At 58.8% G+C, this 17,676-nt stretch overlaps 1 protein-coding gene across 3 annotated transcripts; it reads left to right on the top strand.

Annotated features, from left to right (window-relative positions):
• Window positions 1-432: 432 nt before the first annotated feature.
• On the top strand, window positions 433-11,289 carry STAT3 (signal transducer and activator of transcription 3). 3 transcript variants are annotated; one of them, XM_003213136.4, is made up of 24 exons: window positions 433-549; window positions 1,644-1,790; window positions 2,254-2,398; window positions 2,538-2,636; window positions 2,939-3,034; window positions 3,125-3,206; window positions 3,640-3,734; window positions 3,939-4,090; window positions 4,497-4,655; window positions 4,775-4,867; window positions 5,573-5,632; window positions 5,874-5,903; window positions 6,033-6,126; window positions 6,211-6,258; window positions 6,521-6,604; window positions 6,960-7,058; window positions 7,228-7,363; window positions 7,585-7,637; window positions 7,725-7,819; window positions 7,926-8,065; window positions 8,434-8,649; window positions 8,869-8,911; window positions 9,198-9,310; window positions 9,409-9,464. In XM_003213136.4, exons 2-24 carry the CDS (start codon window positions 1,663-1,665, stop codon window positions 9,462-9,464), a joined length of 2,316 nt encoding a protein of 771 aa, XP_003213184.1. In that variant the 5' UTR covers window positions 433-549; window positions 1,644-1,662. The 3 variants fall into 3 exon arrangements, with proteins under 3 accessions (XP_003213184.1, XP_010722971.1, XP_031412930.1); XM_010724669.2 differs by lacking the exon at window positions 433-549 and having other exon boundaries at window positions 8,434-8,646; window positions 9,409-11,289; XM_031557070.1 differs by lacking the exon at window positions 433-549 and having other exon boundaries at window positions 9,409-11,289.
• The last annotated feature ends 6,387 nt before the right edge of the window (window positions 11,290-17,676 follow it).

The following is a 17,676-nucleotide window of genomic DNA, read 5'->3' as shown; positions in this document are numbered from 1 at the left end:
GCTCTGCTTTGCAGAAGGGGTAAATGAAGCGGTCTCAAGGGTCTTCCTCCCACCGACCGCTGGCAGCCCAGGGGCGGGCGCCGCTCCCAGCCCCGCTGCCCCCATCGTCCCCCCGCTCGGCGCCCACCAGCGCTGCCTCTGGGACAGCTCTGCTCCAGCCACTGCCGGCCCTGCACGGCCCTGCTGACGTGTCACTTCTGGGGCTGCCCGCAAAAATCAAACCGCTTTCTGGGGGAAGTGAGCCCATGCTGAGGCTCGGTGGTGCTCTGTGCCTGTGCTTCCTGCACAGCTTGCCGTCCCCTCGTTAGGCTGAGTTTGATTTCTATTGATGCCGCTCGCTTGAAAATTGCTCCTTCCTCGTTTCGGTTGCTTCCTGGCAGTCTCCGCCTCCCGCACTTACTGTAAGCTCTGCAGCTCCTTCCCTGCCCTCGGGAGCAGGCGCAGGGCTGACTGCAGGGCGTGCGGAAGGGACTGGCAGCAGATCAAAGCCCCGGCCTCGTTGCTGTGACCTGCGTGCCCAAGCCTCTTCCTCTTCCCCCCGGCACGAAGGTAGGAAGGCTTTGGGAAATGGTGCCTCTCTAGGGGAAGGTTTAGCCGAAGCCGGGTGCTTGGGAAATGTTTTTTTCCAAGGAAATCGAGGCTTTATGCCTGTGTTTGTAACAGTTCTGTGGGTTCGTGCGGCCCTGAGATCCTGCACGGGAACGGGAGAGCCGGAGCTCAGCAGCCAGGCACACTGCTCTGCTCTCAGATGTTTTGGATTAGCTCTGGAAGGAGGATGAGTCAGGATGCAGGCGTTCTCAGCTCCCAGCTGGGGCAGCGCAGTGGAACTTGCCCTGGTCTCGCGTGCGGATAGATTTCCAGCCTGGTGCCCTGAGCGGGTGCTGCCCAGCCTGCTGCCCACCACGTTTGCTGCAGGGCTCCTGAGGAGAAGGCAGGCTCCTGTGCTTGGCTGGTGCCTGGGTGCAAACGCTGCGGTGCGAGCACCTCTTTTCCCTCCTGCCCTGCAAACGTGCACCGACTCGTGCCCTTTAGTCCCTCAGAGGCACTGTGCTTTGGGTTTATGGTTCCACCTCCTCTCAGCACGGGTCCCGGTGCTGAGCTGGGAGCTGGCAGCCACTTGCTGCAGGAGGCTTTCCTTGCGGCAGCTTGGCTGGGAGCTGGAGGTCAGCATCGTCCCAGGACGCATGGCAGACTGGGGGCTGCAGGGGGCTGGTCGCGTTGCGGTGAGGGCTGTGCTGCGGGTGACCTGTTTGTCACAGCAGGCAATGGTGGCTGTGAGCAGAGCCTGAGCCCTGCCAGTGTCGCACCTCAGCTGGTGGGTAAGCGAAAACCTTTCTGGTGCTCAAATGGAGGGAAGCGCGTCTCCCGAAGCAAGCGGCTGCATGGCACCGCGTTCCTCGCTGAGACAGGTGCACGTCTGCTTGCCTCTGGATCGTCGACGGGGGAGAATTGGAGGTGGCTGTTGGAGCCTTGCTGCGTGCTGAGCATCGGGTGGTGAGGGCAGGCAGGCACAGCCGTCTCACTGCCAGTTCACTGCCGCCTTGTAGGCCTCCCCTGTTCCCCTTCCTGGGGTCAGCCTGAGCCAAGCCGTGGGCTGTGCAGGAGGGCCCAGGGGCACCGTGCTGACCTGCCTGTCCCCACAGGGTTCCGGAGCCGGCCAGGATGGCGCAGTGGAACCAACTGCAGCAGCTCGACACGCGCTACCTGGAGCAGCTCCACCAGCTTTACAGCGACAGCTTCCCCATGGAGCTGCGGCAGTTCCTGGCCCCGTGGATTGAGAGCCAGGACTGGTAAGGCGCTGCCAGGCTCTGGCAAACGGACTGTGCTTTGGACCCCCAGCTGGGGGTAGTGCCAGGCAGCTCTGGAGGGACTGTGCCAGCTTCTCTGAGTGCCGGGGCCTCTCTTCCTCCGTGAGATGCATGCGGCGTGAGATGGAGTGGGAGTCTGTGTGTTTGGTGTCAGACCTCAGACTTGGAGAGAGGGGAAATCCGTAGCGGAGGTGTCAGGGTTTACGTCGGCCTCCGTTCTAAACAAGGTTGAAATTGAGGTGCTCGTGTGCGCTGTCTCCCAGCATCTGAAGCACCTCTGTCTCCCTGCCCTTGCGGGAGCAGGGCCTGCTGTGGCTGCATCTGGTGGAGGTTGGGCAGTCGGTGGGATGCTGGGCTGTGGGTGGTGCACGGAGCTGCCCTTCCGCAGCGCTGCGCCGTGCCTTCCCAGGGCTGGGCGTAAGGACTCTGCCCTCTCCTCGTGCAGGGCGTACGCTGCTAACAAGGAGTCGCACGCCACGCTGGTGTTCCACAACCTGCTGGGGGAGATCGACCAGCAGTACAGCCGCTTCCTGCAGGAGTCCAACGTCTTGTACCAGCACAACCTGCGGCGCATCAAGCAGTTCCTGCAGGTGAGGTGGGAGGCGACCGTTCTGTTACTGAAGCGCAGTGGCCTCCTTGTCACGGCTCACAGACCACAGCCCTAAAGCGTGCAGACGTCCCAGCGGTTACAGCTTGAAGGCTGACTGTGAGGCCCTCGATGTTTTACAGAGCAGATACTTGGAGAAGCCGATGGAAATAGCCCGCATCGTGGCTCGCTGCCTGTGGGAAGAGTCACGGCTCCTCCAGACAGCTGCCACCGCAGCCCAGGTGGGTGACCCGCGTGTCCCCCTGCCCACCCAGCAGCTCTGCGCAGTAATTGGTGCCGTCAGAAGCTCTGGTCTGAAGCTTCTTGTATGTTTCTCTCAGCAATAGTTTAGAGGGGTGGTCAAACTGCAGTGAAGGGCAACTGACCCTCAGCTCTCTAGGGTGCATCAGTGCTCTGTGCTGAGCTTTTTTTGTTGTTGTTTAGTAAAGGCTTTAGGACTTCTTATGCACAACCTCCTGAGGCTGGGACGGGGCTGTCCCTGAGTTGCAGCCCTGTTCTTTTGCCCTTCTTGTCCCTTCTACAGCAAGGGGGACAGGCGACACATCCAACAGCAGCTGTAGTGACAGAAAAGCAGCAGATGCTGGAGCAGCATCTGCAGGATGTAAGGAAGAGAGTGCAGGTAAGTGCTGCCTAGGCACCTTCTTCCCCTGGTACTTCTAGGAGCACTGTGGTGTTGTACTTTGAACGAATTCCATCTCTTGCCTTGCAGGATCTGGAGCAGAAGATGAAAGTGGTGGAAAATCTCCAGGATGACTTTGATTTTAACTACAAGACTTTGAAAAGCCAAGGAGGTAATAAAGTTCATTATCATCTGGCAAGCCAAAGTGTGTTCCTGCAAGGAAAGGTGCTGGAGGGCGTTTCAGCCCTCCGTCCTCCTCTCCAAGCCTGAAGGGTGGGTTAGTCCTAGGGCATTTGCGTGGCAATTGTAGAAAATGACAGAAACAAAAAACAAGCTGACAGGGCCTGCAGGGGAGCTCAACCAGAGCTTTGCCTGTGAAAGGAGAATGGCATGCAAAGGTGATAGTGCTGCTGTGTATGCAGAAGTGCCAGAAAGGTGCTTGGAGGCAGTGCTGGCAGAGCCTGTGTGAGATCACTGCTTACCTATTGATGGCTTTCTAGAATTTCTTGCTCCTTTCTAGTCAGCTTTGCGGTCTCCAGTGTGATGTTTGGGAGGGTAGGAGGAGTACATATGTCTGGCTGAAGTCTCATGTCCTCTTTGCACAGACATGCAGGATCTGAATGGAAACAATCAGTCGGTGACGCGTCAGAAAATGCAGCAGCTGGAACAGATGCTCACAGCGTTGGACCAGATGCGAAGGGTATGTCCTGCTACTGGCCTTCCAGATCCCTCCGGGGTATAGGTGTGCTCTTATTCTGGGATATGGATTGATAGTCATGCACGGGTAGAATTACGAGAGCAGCACTGGCAATACAGCATTGGCAGCTCCATTTCTTATGAACGTGGAACTTACGGGTCTTGGAGGGTGTCAGCGTGCTGAAGGTCCTGCTTTCTGGTTTGGCAGGGTATTGTGAGTGAGCTGGCAGGACTGCTGTCAGCCATGGAGTATGTGCAGAAGATGCTGGCAGATGAGGAGCTGGCAGACTGGAAGAGACGGCAACAAATTGCCTGCATTGGTGGCCCACCAAATATCTGCTTAGACCGGCTTGAGAACTGGTAAGATTGCATCGGTCCCTGGAGAGGCAGCAGTCGAACACCTGCAGCAAAAATGAGTTCTCTGCCTTTGGAGACATCCTTGCAAAATGGCCACTGATGCCTGCAGTTGTAAATGTAATCTGGTAGCTACGCTTATGCTTGGTAGTGGACAATAATGCTGGATTCATTATCTCGAGGTTTGTGAGATTGTAAGGCTGGTGGCTTGCATGGCTGTTCCTGAGCTCTTGGTTGGTATGACTGCAGAAAAATGTGCTGAGCTGGGAACTGTGGACATATTCTGTTCTCTGCTGGTTTGGTCCACCGATTGTCCTCTCCTGCAGAAGTGGGGGGAGGAGAGGGGCTCTGTGGGCTGGGACTGTGCAGGACTTGGCAGCCAGAGCTAATGCTGGTTCTTCCTACTCCCTAGGATAACCTCTCTTGCTGAATCACAGCTACAGACCCGGCAACAGATCAAGAAACTGGAAGAGCTGCAGCAGAAGGTGTCCTACAAGGGTGACCCAATTGTCCAACACCGGCCAATGCTGGAGGAGCGGATCGTGGAGCTGTTCAGGAACCTGATGAAGAGGTGCGAGGGCTCGGAGGGAGCTGAGGACTGTTCCTTGGTTACAGGCAGTGCACGAAGGGGTGAGCACTGTGTGCTGGGATGGGGCTGAGGTTTGACTGCATTTCTTTTCTCTTCTACAGTGCTTTTGTGGTGGAGAGGCAGCCCTGCATGCCCATGCATCCTGACCGGCCTCTGGTCATCAAAACCGGTGTGCAGTTCACCACCAAAGTCAGGTGGGTTGCTGGCCCCTGCGATTCCTCTGTTCAGAGAAGGAAGCCGTGCAGGGTGAATCTGTCTCCATCTGTCTCCAAGGAGCTGCTGGTTCCGATGCAGCCTTTGGTTTGCCCAGGGAGTGCTGGTGCTGGGAAGGAATGGCTCCCTGCAGGCTGGCCCTGCTGGAGTGCAGCCTGGGTGACTCAGTGTGGGGATGGTGATTGTTGGCTGGGGCTCTATTGTATTCCTGGAGACAGCTGGGGTTCTGGTAAATCCCATTGTGGGGGCAGACGACAGGAAGTGTCATTGTGTCCCTGCCAGAAGCCTGTCTTCTGGCCTGTGTTCTTCACCAGCTTCTGCAGAAATTGCTGCTCTGACACAAGGTTCTGCCTACAGCTTCATTACCATCTCACAGCTGTGCCCCAGTTGCTTCCTTGGCAGAAGAAATGCAGGTGGTTTAGAGCAGTCTGCCCGGAGTGGGCAGTCAGTGGCCAAAACAAACTCCTTATGGGGCTTGGGAGAACCATAGGTTCATGGCAGTGTGCTGCATGCCAAAGGAGTTGGGTTGTGCTGTGTCCTGGTGGGCTTTTTGGTGTGAATGATGCTGCCTGCTGTGGGATGTGTGCAGCACTGCTGTGCATCCAGCTCTTCTGTGCTGTGTTTATCTCAGGCTGTTCACATGTTGTGGTGCTGGTCCTGACAGTCTGTCTGCTGACTCTTTTCAGATTGTTGGTGAAGTTTCCAGAGTTGAACTATCAGCTGAAAATCAAAGTCTGCATTGACAAGTGAGTCCTGTGCTCTGATCCTGGAGGAAGTAGGTGTGGTTACTGCAGTCAGACTTGCTCCTGCTGCCCCTGAGTGGGGCTGCATCCCTGCACTGAGGTCCAGTGTGACCTTAAAGGAGAGAGTATAGGGTGGTGGTGGGTCCCCAGGATTCGTTCATAGGCTGGAGGGCCTCATGGGACTTGATGCAAACCCCACTCACACAGCCATGGCTGTGACTGTTTTTTCTCTTTCCTTTCCTAGGGACTCTGGTGATGTTGCAGCTCTTCGGGGGTAAGTGCAATGGTTTCTTTTTTCTTTCCTTTTTTTTTTCTTTCACTTCTGCTTTTAATGTTGGCAAATGTTCTACTACGCATTTGCTTTGGGAGGCCATCAGCCACGCTGTATCTTTTCTCTTTTTAGGTCCCGGAAGTTCAACATCCTGGGGACGAACACCAAGGTCATGAACATGGAGGAGTCAAATAACGGCAGCCTTTCAGCAGAGTTCAAGCACCTGGTGGGTACCACGAGGCCTCAGACTGCTCCTGCTGAGGCGATGTGACACTGTGGTGTTGCTTTAGCATCTTCCTTCCCTTTGCAGACACTGCGGGAACAGCGGTGCGGTAATGGAGGCAGAGCCAACTGCGATGTAAGTGGGGAGGGAACCCTGGCTGGGAGAGCCCTTTACTGGCAGCTGTACTCAGGGCAGCCGTAGCAGTCTGGGTGTCCCGTTCCCCACCAGGCAGCTGAGCCACAGGGGGAAGCAGGAACTGCTCTGACTGGGGTGGCCGTGGCACCCTCTGACACGTGGCAACTGCCAGCTCAGCTCTCCCTGCCCAGGTCTGGGAGTGCTGTGTCAGGCTGAAGGCTGATGTCTGCTGTGGGCTCACTGTGTTCTGTTCCACCCCCAGGCCTCGCTGATTGTGACTGAGGAGCTGCATCTCATCACCTTTGAGACTGAGGTGTACCACCAGGGGCTGAAGATCGATCTGGAGGTGAGCTGCTGTGCTGCTGTGGCCTGTGCCTGCTGCAGAGGAGCAGCTCTGGGAGGCAGATCTGCTGAGTTGCATCCTGCTGTGTGCTGTTATGTCTGCCCTTCTGTGCTGGGGAGCTCACTGGGAGGGAGCGTGAAGCTCAGGTTGTGGGTTGCAGTGGAGTGTGCTGCAGGGTGGGGGAGGCTTTAGCTGGAGGTGGTATCAGCCATTGCTGTGTGGCTGCAGCCTTCGTAGGGCCTTCGTGACACAGAGAATGGAGGGGGAGACCCTCCTGACAGCTGGGGGCTGCTGTCCTGTGGGGCAGAGCAGGACTTGGTGACGAGTCTCAGACTTCAGTCATGTTCTATCTTTGCAGACCCACTCACTGCCTGTGGTGGTCATCTCAAATATCTGCCAGATGCCCAATGCCTGGGCATCCATCCTGTGGTACAACATGCTGACCAACAACCCCAAGGTAGGAGCTGGATCCACGGGGTGGCTGGTGAAGGAGTGAAGCTTATTTTGGGTCAGGTATCCTGGCAGTGAGGCAGAGGAACTGCTCAGGCCCATCAGCAGGGCTGGAACAGGACCTGGCCCTGCTTCTGTCCCTTTTTCTGCTCAGGGCTGTGTTCTCTCTTGTACAGAACGTGAACTTCTTCACCAAGCCACCCATTGGCACGTGGGACCAGGTGGCAGAGGTGCTGAGCTGGCAGTTCTCCTCTACCACAAAGCGTGGTCTCAGCATCGAGCAGCTGACAACCCTGGCAGAAAAACTTCTAGGTAACTCAGCATCGGTGTCCTGTCCATCCCTGCCACCCCTCGTGGCAGCTCCCCACCCCTAAATGCAATGCCATAGCGAGATTGCGGTATTTGGGAAGGAAACTGTCACTTTTAGTGGCTTGATTTTCCTCCAAGCACCACAAACCTGTGGTTGCTCCCTGAAAACTGTATCTTTGGAGGAACGGTCACAGTCACATGTTGACAGTCCTGTTCTCTGTCAGGGCCAGGTGTGAACTACTCTGGCTGTCAGATCACCTGGGCCAAGTTCTGCAAGGTATAATTCCTTCTCTTCACCCGGGTGCCTCCCCTTGGCTGTTCTCCACTCTAGTCATATTCACAGCCCCTCTGCTCTCTTCCTCAGGAGAACATGGCTGGCAAAGGCTTCTCCTTCTGGGTCTGGCTAGACAACATCATTGACTTGGTGAAGAAATATATCCTGGCGCTGTGGAATGAAGGGTGAGTCTCAGCTATTGTCAGTTTCGGTTGGGGACCCGCGAGTCCTGTCCCGATGGAGGCAGTACCTGCCCCCATGTCTTGACCCAGCCCCGCTCCCTGCACCCAGGTACATCATGGGGTTCATCAGCAAGGAGCGGGAGCGAGCCATCCTGAGCACCAAGCCTCCAGGAACCTTCCTGCTGCGCTTCAGCGAGAGCAGCAAGGAGGGTGGCATCACCTTCACGTGGGTGGAGAAGGACATCAGTGGTACGTTGCCTCCACCACTGCCCTGGGTGTGCTGTGTTGCTCAGCCAGCCTTTCTGGCTCCAAAGCGGGATTTGGACCGTGGCTTCCTCCCCACAATGAGACATTTGTGCTTGTCATGATGGCCCCTGTCCCTGGTTAAGTCTTTGAGTCCAGGCACCTTTTGCTGGTCCCTGCATCCTGAGTGCCCCCATCCACGTGCCCTGAAGCAGGTCTGTCCTGCCATGTGCTCTGCTGGGTGCCTCATGAGGTTGAGCACACCCCTAGGTGACTGTCCCATCTCTGCTGCCCCTGGGGAGCTTGAGAAAAGTCCATGCCTTTGCCCTAGGACTGCAGGTGTCTTGCCCTGTGTCTAAAACAGTCTCATACAGGAAAGACTCAGATCCAGTCTGTGGAACCTTACACCAAACAGCAGCTGAACAGCATGTCATTTGCGGAAATCATCATGGGCTACAAAATCATGGATGCCACCAACATTCTGGTGTCTCCCCTGGTGTACCTGTACCCGGACATCCCAAAAGAGGAGGCGTTTGGGAAGTACTGCCGCTCTGAGAGCCAGGAACACTCAGAAGCTACTGACTCAGGTAGTCGTTGATTTTCTGCGTCCCGGCACAGCTCCTGCGGGTGGAGTGGCTGCAGGAACAGCACCCTGGTGGTGCTGCATCCATTAGGGGATCCCATGTTGGGCATAGGATGGCCTGGGGACCCCGTGGGTGTGAGCAGTGCACGAGGGCTGCCTGCAGGGCTGTGAGGAAGGGAGCAGGGTTCCTCCTCTGCAGCTGGTGACCAGGCTCTTCTCTCATCAGGTGCTGCTCCGTATCTGAAGACAAAGTTCATCTGTGTCACCCCGTAAGTGTTCCTGGAGGTATCTGTGAGCTCGGGGGAACATTCGCATGCTCAGCCTTGCCACCACTGCTTTGGGTGCCATGAGGCTCCTCGTCTGCACACAGGGGGACTGCAGTGGAGCCGTGCCAGGTGGCGGCGTGCTGCCCACACTGCTGGGCTGCTCTCCCCTCCAGGGCCCCTTTGCCTTCCAGAGAGCTCCCAGCTGGCTGCACTGTGCCCTGGGGCCCGCCGGAGGGGCAGGAGGTGTCCGCTCTGTCCGGGCCCTGATGCTTTTCCCTCCTTCTGACAGCACCTCCTTCAGCAATACCATTGACCTGCCCATGTCCCCGCGCACCCTGGACTCACTCATGCAGTTTGGCAACAGTAGCGAGGGAGCAGAGGCCAACGCAGGAGGGCAGTTTGGTGAGTCGGGTGGGACCCAGTGCCTAAAGGTGTCCTGGTGATAGCAGGAACTCGTGGGTCAGGGTGCAGCCCCTGTAACTCCTGCCTGCGTTTCGCAGAGTCGCTGACCTTCGACATGGAGCTGACCCAGGAGTGTGCTTCTTCACCGATGTGACGCGCCGTGCTGGCGCCTGCAGGACCTGCGTGGCTCCGAATCGTTCTCAGTCACGTTTGCTCTGGGCCTTTTCTCGGGAGGAGCTGGGGGCTGTGATCCTTGCCACCGATTCCTTGTTGTACCCGAACAAACAGACGCCTCGCTGCTGCGGTGCTGTTTGCCTCTTTGGGAGAAAGGGGTCGAACCTTCTTCTATTTCCTTCCATAACAGTTTTTTATTATTGTTTTGCTCATTCAAGTGCCTATTAGCCTCCGATTGCAGCCTCACTTTTTACAAATGCTTCTGCAGCCCCTACCGTGCTGCCTGCTGTTGAAAGCTGCTTTCTTGACTGCCAGTGTCTGGAAGCCCACAGTCCCATGAGCCTGGATCTGAGAGGGCGTCAGCCAGACCCAGTCTCCTTCAGGTGATCTGCTGTGCTGTGCGGCAGCTGCCCAGCAGCTCTCAGAACCTGCAGAGGGATCTCATCTCTGTTTTCCCTTCGCCCTACTTGTGGCCCAGAGGGTGGAGGAGCCCAAGGGTGATGTGGAGGGCTTTGCTGTGCTCTGCCAGGAGCAGGGAGTTTCAGTGCTTACTGCTGCCTTCCTGCTGTGGGCAGAGGCAGGGCCAGATCCAGCAGCCCTGGGCACCACTGCTTTCCCTGTGCTGCAGGGCCCTGGGGAAGGGCAGGGAAGCATCCTAGCAGCAATGTGTGCTTGTGAACACACAGCATCTGCGTTTTCAGTCCTTTTTAGGACCAGGAGGCTGCTCCTACCCCTGGCTGGCCCCTTGGACAGACTCATGACAGGAGCACAACTACTTTCCCTGTGCAGAGTGAGACCTTTCAGATAGGGGAGCAGTGGGTGACCGGGCTCTCTGGTGCAGCATATGATGTCCCAGGCAGTGGGTTTGCAGCTTCTCAGGGGCTTTGTGTGGCACTTTGTTGGAGGTTGGCTGTCACTGTTAAGAGATGGCAAGGCTTGAAGAAAAGATGGGCAAAGGGAGAGGAACCTGCTGGGGGGCAGCAGCAGCCGTGGGTGTGTTGGTGTAGCAGGCAGCAGGGCTCCTTGCGCTGGAGGTCAGGGAAGGTTGGGAGCTGTGCTGACTGATGGTCGTTCTGTATTTACCCAAGTGTAGGGAGCCTTCCTGGCCTGGGCTTCGGTTCCATCCCTGAGCAAAAATGAGAGGGAGCGGCAGCGTGAGGGTCGTGTGCTTCCCCAGAGCAGCAGGACGCTCCATGCAGCAAGGGGGGACATGGAGCAGCATGGGGCAGGGCTGTGGGACACAGCAGCTGTGGGTAATAGCAGCAGAGAAACTTCTGGGCACCAGCACAGGGCTGTGATGGTGTTGGTGCTCTGGCTGCAGGTGCTCTGTTGTCTGTAGCCGTGGCACTGCTGTGGTGCAGGGGGGACCCTGTCCAGCATCTTCAGTGCGTGGCTCCAGCTTTTCTACCCAGAAGTGACGCTGGGAGGCACAGACAGCCCTCCTGCACCTGTGGGCAGCATTGCTCCAAGTCCATCAGCTGTGCAGGAAGCTGGGGCAGTGCCAAAAACAGCATCCATCTGTGCCCCCTCACCGTGGGGAGGGGACTGCGGCCCCTGGGCAGCGCCGGACACGACGTGGGGGCAGCCCCGTGACCCCCGTGCTGCCCTCAGGCGCAGAACTGGGGCCCTTTGCAGGCAGTAGGTGCTCGGAGGGCATAAAGCCTGTTGCTTGTCCCTGTGCTGGCGTGTCGCTGCCGTCAGTGGAGCCCCTGGGCCACATTCAATACTGTAAAAATTTTTAATTTTTTGTATATTGCTGTATCTACAGGCTTTGACTTTCTCCAAAATAAAGGCTCTGAAGCAGCCCTGTCTCCCATCCGTCTCCCCCTGACCCGACCCCTCTGAGCGCCGTGCTTTGCGGTTCGCGTGGGCAGCTGCGAGCGCGGGGCAAAAGCAGCGCCTGGCTCCGCTCTGCTTGCGTCAAGGAAACCTCGGCTGTCAGCGTGGGAGGCCGCCGATGGGGACCCTCTGGGGTGCCTGCTGGGGTTGGGGTGATGGCAGCCAGCCTGGGGCTCCGGCAGGGCGCTTGGGCGGCATCCCAGTGGGTGCTGCTCTCTGCAGGGGGGCTCGGGGTAGAGGGACGTCCCCCAGTGCACCTCCGTGTGCCCGCAGCGGTGGCTGCCTTGGGGCCGTGCGGGGCTGCGGCTGCGGCACGGCCCTGCCCTGCCCTCTCGTGGGGACCCGCAGCCGGCAGCGTGTGCTGCTGCACCGGGAGCAGCGCGGGCTGCAGCCCAAGCCCGGCTCTTGGGGGCTTTGCTTGGACCTTTATGGCCCGGTGTGGGGGAGCAGCAGCCCTGCCCCACCAGCCCGGTCTCTAATCCCACTTGGGGTCCAGGCTGTGGGACCAGGGCGAAGGACCTGGAGACGGCGGTACCTCCAGGTGCCAGGAGCAGACGGACAATGACAGACGTACCAGCGCTTGTATTCCTGCCACCTGTGGCCCTCGGTGAAGCAGAGGTGGATGCAGCAGCAGAATGAATGTGGAGTTTGGTCTCAGGCGAGGCCCAGAGGGAGAGATTATTGCTCCGTGAGGATTAGCAGGGGATTTTTCATGCAGGCCGTGCTCAGTAAATCCCCCAGTTCCCTCTGGGCTCCTTCAAGACGCTGAAGATGCCCTTACTGCCTGTGTGCTCCCTGCTCTGCTCTCAGCTCGTTGCTGAGGTGGGCACAGTTCCTGGGAACCCCCACCCGTGCTTCACGGTGCAGCTCTGGGGTTTGGTGGGATGGAGCCCCAAAATTCCACCCCGAGGCTCGTGCAGCCCCCCAGGGCCCAGCCCTGCTCCTTCCCCGATGGTTCCCAGCTGCAGGACAGAGTGGAAAACCCCAGAAGATGGATTTTTCTCACCGATATGCAAACCCTGAGGTTGCCACAACCGTTGGGTGTCAGGAACGCGCCGTCCCTTCCCACACTCCTGCAGATAAGTGGTTTCTTATCTCCATGTGCCCACATGCCCTGCTGCATCCCTGCCTGAACCTGCTCTGTGCTTGTTTAGCCGGAGGGCCCGGTCCCTTGAGTAACTTGGGTTAATTGGCCGCCAATCTGATCTCAATTGTTGCTATTGTGAACGCTCCAGTTGGCAGCGCAGTTGGCTGCTCTGCAGCAGAAGGCAGCGGCTGAGGCTGCTGCTCTGCCTCAGTGGGCACAGTGTGCATCGTGTGCAGTGCTGCTGCATGGGACTGCATCTGAGGAAATTGCAGGAAAGGCACTTCTGCAACACAGAGCAACCGCGCAGTGTGAGGTCTGACAGGGCTTGTGGCAGCCCAGGGTTTGGATTTGCGGGGCACCCAACACACCCCAGCTTGGAGGGGGCTTTTTCCCCTTGGTCCCCAACACTGTCCTGGTGACGATGTCCTCATCCTGCTGCCCCATGGAGTCCGGGGGGGGGGATGTGGGGCGTGGGGTTGTTTGCAGCTCAGAAAGGAGGTCGCTCCCCTCCAGCCCTTGGCCCCACAGCGGGGAGGGAGCGGGGATGGTGTCTGGGTCAAACACGCGGCCGGATTAGGGGCTTCCAAATGCGGATAAGCTGCTTGGGATGCAGACGCTCGCGTGACAGGGTTGGGGCAGCCCCGAGGGGATGGGTGGCCACCTGCCAGGGCAGCCTGCGTGGGCACAGCTGTGCTCCCTGTCAAGCCCCACACGATTCCCAGCTGGGATTGGGACCAAGGCTTGGGGTGCAGACACTGCCCACAGCCGTACTCTTCCTCTGTTCCCGGCCCCGTTGTGGCTCCCAGGCCTGCAGGCAGCACCACGTGGCGGGTATGTTGGGGTGACAGATGCTGTGGAAGGACAGCATGTGCCTTCTCCTCGCCCCAGGGGTTTATGTGCCAGGCCAAGCTGTTGGGGAGTGGAGGGGACTGGGGCCTGAGAACAGCAGCAGCTGAGCACCACAGCCCCTCCTGGTCTGAACGTTCACAGCACTGGGTGCCGTCAGCAGCTGCACCATGGCCTCTGCTGCAGCGGTGCCTGCGAGCACGGAGCGCCCAAAGGGCATCTGCTGGGCAGCTGGGCCGTGCACCTCTGCTCCCTGACTGCTGTTGCAATGACCCCGTGGGCTCCAATGAGGCAGGAAAACCACACGCCGCCCCACGGAGCTCCTGCACCTCTACCAACAGAGCCGCTCCCACGCTGCCCTCCAAGAGCTGCCCCCAGCCTGGTATCTGCAGGGTCACGCAGCTGCACGCGGCGGCTATTTGGGTTTCCAAAACACTGCAGTTTCAGGTTGCACGGCCAGAGCAGCTCCCCCAGTGCCACGCTCCCACCTGGCACGCAGGCCGCACACACGGTGCAGGAGCATTGAGCCTGGCTCTGTCCCTGGGCTGCGAGGGATTTGGTGTTCGCCCCAGCCTGGCTCCCCTCATGCTCCTGCACCTTCCCCCCTCCCTGAGCCTTGGGCAGCCCATGCTCACACACAGCCTGCAGCCCTGCAGAGCGCAGTGAGTTGCGATTTCTGGGTGAGCAGGGTGCTCTGTACCTGGTGGTTTGCACAGGGAGAGGGGCTCTGCAGTCTCCTCCATCCTTTTTCTGCCAAGCCGTGTGCTGCCATGGAGTGAGGCAGCGAGCACCAGGACGCTGCTGCAGACATCCGTCTCATCTCCATTCTCACCAACAGCTCCAAGCACGAGGGCAGCTTCGTGCAGCCCTTGCTGCCCAAGTTGAGCGCTATCCCTGCTTCCCAAACCTCATAAACAAAAAGGCAAACATTGCATCACACTCAAACTTTAATACGCAGCCGCGCAGAGCCAAGCAAGGTCCCAGTGGCGGTTCCTGCTGCCAGGTGTGGCAGAGGTCAGAGCCGGCGGCTCCGGCACCACATGGTCCCCACACCCCGCTGTGTGCAGCCGACTCTCAGCACTGCCCTGCTGCCTGCGTGCGGCTCTGAGCTGCGCCCAGCGCTTCACCCACCCGATCCATGGCAGCCCCAGCTCCTGCAGTGGGAGCCGGCCCCATAGGCTGTGCCCCAACCCTGACCCACCCAGGTGAGGATGAAGAGCAGCAGGCTTTCCCTCAGCGCCGCCCAGTTCCTTCCCCAGCATCACCCATAGCTCTGGGGCTACTCTCGCTTTCGGGTTCCCACTTTCGCTGCCTCCCTCGGCCCTGGTTCCCGTTCCTGCAGCCTTACCCGCTGCTGGGCCCACGTCTGGTGCTGATTCCCCCCAGCAACGTGGGGGCCCGCTCCAGGCTGGGGCAGCCTTGCTGACCCGTTCTGACCCGCAGTGGCCACGTGTTTATGGCAAGAGCCAGTCTAGTCCGTTTCTGTGGCAACGTGAGGATGTGGGGATGCGCAGCAGCACCAATGCGGGGTGGGGGCTGGGGGCTCTGACTCCTCTGGAGCTGCTGCTGCCCCTGGAGCCGGGGGGGTGGGTGAGACCCCTGTGTGCACAGCGTGTGCCAGCCTGGGAGCTGCAGCTCGCAGTGCAGCCCCAGCTGGCTGTTATTTCCCCGTGTTTTGCAGTACGCAGAAATGGCTGTTTGTTCCCCTTTGGATGAATGATGTGAGTGAACAAAGAGCTCAGCCTGGGCACCAACACTGCCTGGCTGCTGAGACCCAGCACATGCTGGGGCTGCTTTCAGCCATATCTAAGCGGATGGGAGAAGAAATATCCTGTGGAAATTCCCCCCTGGACTGAATGCCATTCCTGTTCTTCCGTGACAGCAGCTCCTCGCTTCCCGCTGGCACGAGGGATGGTGCTGCAGCCACAGGTTCCATGCACACCTGGCGCCCTGCACCACGATCCCCACCCCACCTCCAGCTCTCCATGAGCAGCTCACTGTCTCCTTCTCCAGCCCCAGCATTCTGCACCCAAACAGCTCTTCCTGCACTTCTCCATCCGTGGTGCAGGGAGCAGCTCCTGGGGCGGCTGCAGCAGCACTGACCTGTGCAGCCCCAGAGCTGATCCTGCTGCGTCACACCCCGCTCCCCTGGGATGGCTGTGCTGGGGCCCCAGTGCTGCACCCAGCAGCCACCCCGGATTTGGCAGCACTGTGTGTCCCCCGATCCCCAGGGGATGATTTATGGACCATTTTAGTTAACTCTAAGAGCTGTTTTGCTGCCCAGAACATGCCGTTCTTGGGCACCTTCCTGCAGGGCGGGCAGCAGCATTCCAAGGAGCTGTGCTTGATGCACTCGGTGCCTCGCCTGCAAGTTGAGTTACCCCTTCTGTGCCCACTCTGTGCCCAGCTGATGGCCAGATCCTCCCTGCTCTGCAGCCAGGAAATCGTTACTGAGCTCTGATGTGGGGCAGGTGGGAAGAACCTCACAGCATGACTGAGTCAGCGCTGCAGGAAATGGCCCCTTCCCAATTGCGTGAGCATGAGAAGGACTGAAAAAAAACAAAGCAACCCAGAGGCTGTGCTGGTGGTGTTGGGCACCAGAGACCTTTAGGCTGGGCTCTGGGCAAATGGGCTGGGCTGCAGGGAGGGGGCTGCTGGCGTCGGGTGGCACCGGGTCCGGCTGTGCCATGCGGAGCTCTGGGAGGCATCGGCTGTGACTCAGGGCTGGGTGATGGGGATGGTGTTGGCAGGAGAACCAAGAGCAGTTCAGTGCTGGGAAATGGCCCGGCACGGGAAACGCCTCAGGGGCACAGGGGGTCTGCCCACAGGTGGGTGCAGCTGAAGCAGCAGTGCTCAAAGGGGCAGCACCCAAAGGAGCAACAGCACCCAAAGAAAGCTGCACCCATGGCAGCAACAGCTGAGCAGCATGCTGGCAGCAGTGGGACCTTCAGTGCCACTGCAGCCCTGCCGTAGCTGTGCTCTAACTGAGTGTTTTAAGCTGAGGATGTTGGAGTGGGAAAACATGAGGCTGTGACTAATTTGGGGATTCATCTGTTTTTCATTACAGGGGCTGGATTATCGCTGCGTTCTCTTCTGGCTATAACATATATCTGTGACCATGTGGAAGCCCAAGAGGAGGCAAGAAGAGGCCGGGGCCCTGGGCGAGCCCTCCCATCCTGCTTACAGCCCGTGGGGACTGCGGGGCCCAGGCTGCAGCCGACCCTCTGCACGGGCTTTGTGCTCCGGAGGAGCCCCATGCTGTGCACAGAGGGATGTGAAGGGGCCCTGCTTACAAGAAGTGCTGGGAGGGCTTTGGGGGGGGGGAAGGGCAGCAACCAGCACTGCTGGGACCTCTCCAGCAGCTGCCTAAATAAATGCTTCCAGTCCTCAGAAATAATTAAGACCCTCGAGATGCCACTTAGAGAAGGCCACTGTGCTGCTGCTCCTCACGCTCATGCTCCAAACACAGGAGGCAGGAGAGGCAATTTTCTAGGAAATCAATTACGAAGCCCAGTGCTCCCACTCTCCCCTGAATGCACAGCGTCACACTGCATCCTGTTGAGCTCATCTGAGCTTGGCCACGGCTCAGCCTGGACACCATTTACCTTCCAGATGCTTTTTGAGACTTCCTGAGCAGTGATGTGAGGGAGGTCCCGAGGAGTGCCAGGACTGAGTAGTGCAGGGCTTTCTGTGCTGCTGAAATGGACACGGCCTCTCTGTGCTCTCTGCAGTGCTGTGGGCACCGCTGCGTCCTAGGGATGACCGGGCAGCCGCTGAGCTGCCTCTCCCTCCAAATTTCCCTTTTGTAACATTTTCACCAGAGAGCTCAGGGTTTTTCCTCGGGATTTGTTTGCAGTGAAACTCAGTCTTTGATTTGATTTGATTCCGTTGCCCTTTTGTGTTGGAGGGGCTCTCACATAATCTCCCATCACTAATTTTTTCCCACTTCTCCCTCTAAAAAGAGGCGGAAGAACTCAGAGGGAAGGGCAGAGGGAGCAGCGACGCGCTCACCTCACACCGCTCCCACGGTGCGCCCCCAGGCCCTACTGAGCGATGCCGCCCTGCCGGGCTGTGCCAGGGGCCGCCGCGACCTCGGTGCTCTCAGCAGAGCAGCTGGTGCCCGACTGCTGGCACTGCTCGGCCGTGCGGGCCGGGGATTGTGAAATATGCGAGACCACGTGATGCGACTCACGGAGCGCAAGATTTCCCAGAAAAGGCAGGGAGGGCAGCGGGTGCAAGCCTTGTGTCGATTTCCCCACTCTTTACTCTTTTCTTAGTGGAAAGAGGCCGGCCGCGCTCGTGGAGCTCCCAGCTCACCTCCAGCTCCGGCAGCGGCGATGTCAGCCCCGGCGCGGGCGGTGCGTCCCCAGCTCAGGCAGCGCCGTGCGGGCACTGCCCCTCGCCCTCCAGCGGGCAGCGC

This window comes from Meleagris gallopavo, chromosome 29 (assembly GCF_000146605.3).
Source record: "Meleagris gallopavo isolate NT-WF06-2002-E0010 breed Aviagen turkey brand Nicholas breeding stock chromosome 29, Turkey_5.1, whole genome shotgun sequence".
NCBI classification, from domain to species: Eukaryota; Metazoa; Chordata; class Aves; order Galliformes; family Phasianidae; genus Meleagris; species Meleagris gallopavo.
The sequence above is the reverse complement of the archived record's forward strand: the minus strand, read 5'-3'. Positions and strand labels throughout refer to the sequence as shown.

Excerpts from the sequence above, each read along its gene's own strand:
- STAT3 (XM_031557070.1), top strand. The coding sequence starts at position 1,663 with ATGGCGCAGTGGAACCAACTGCAGCAGCTCGACACGCGCTACCTGGAG. Across the intron at positions 2,637-2,938 it reads CAGCTGCCACCGCAGCCCAG|CAAGGGGGACAGGCGACACA; the intron begins GTGGGTGACCCG and ends TCCCTTCTACAG. Across the intron at positions 6,259-6,520 it reads GAGGCAGAGCCAACTGCGAT|GCCTCGCTGATTGTGACTGA; the intron begins GTAAGTGGGGAG and ends TTCCACCCCCAG.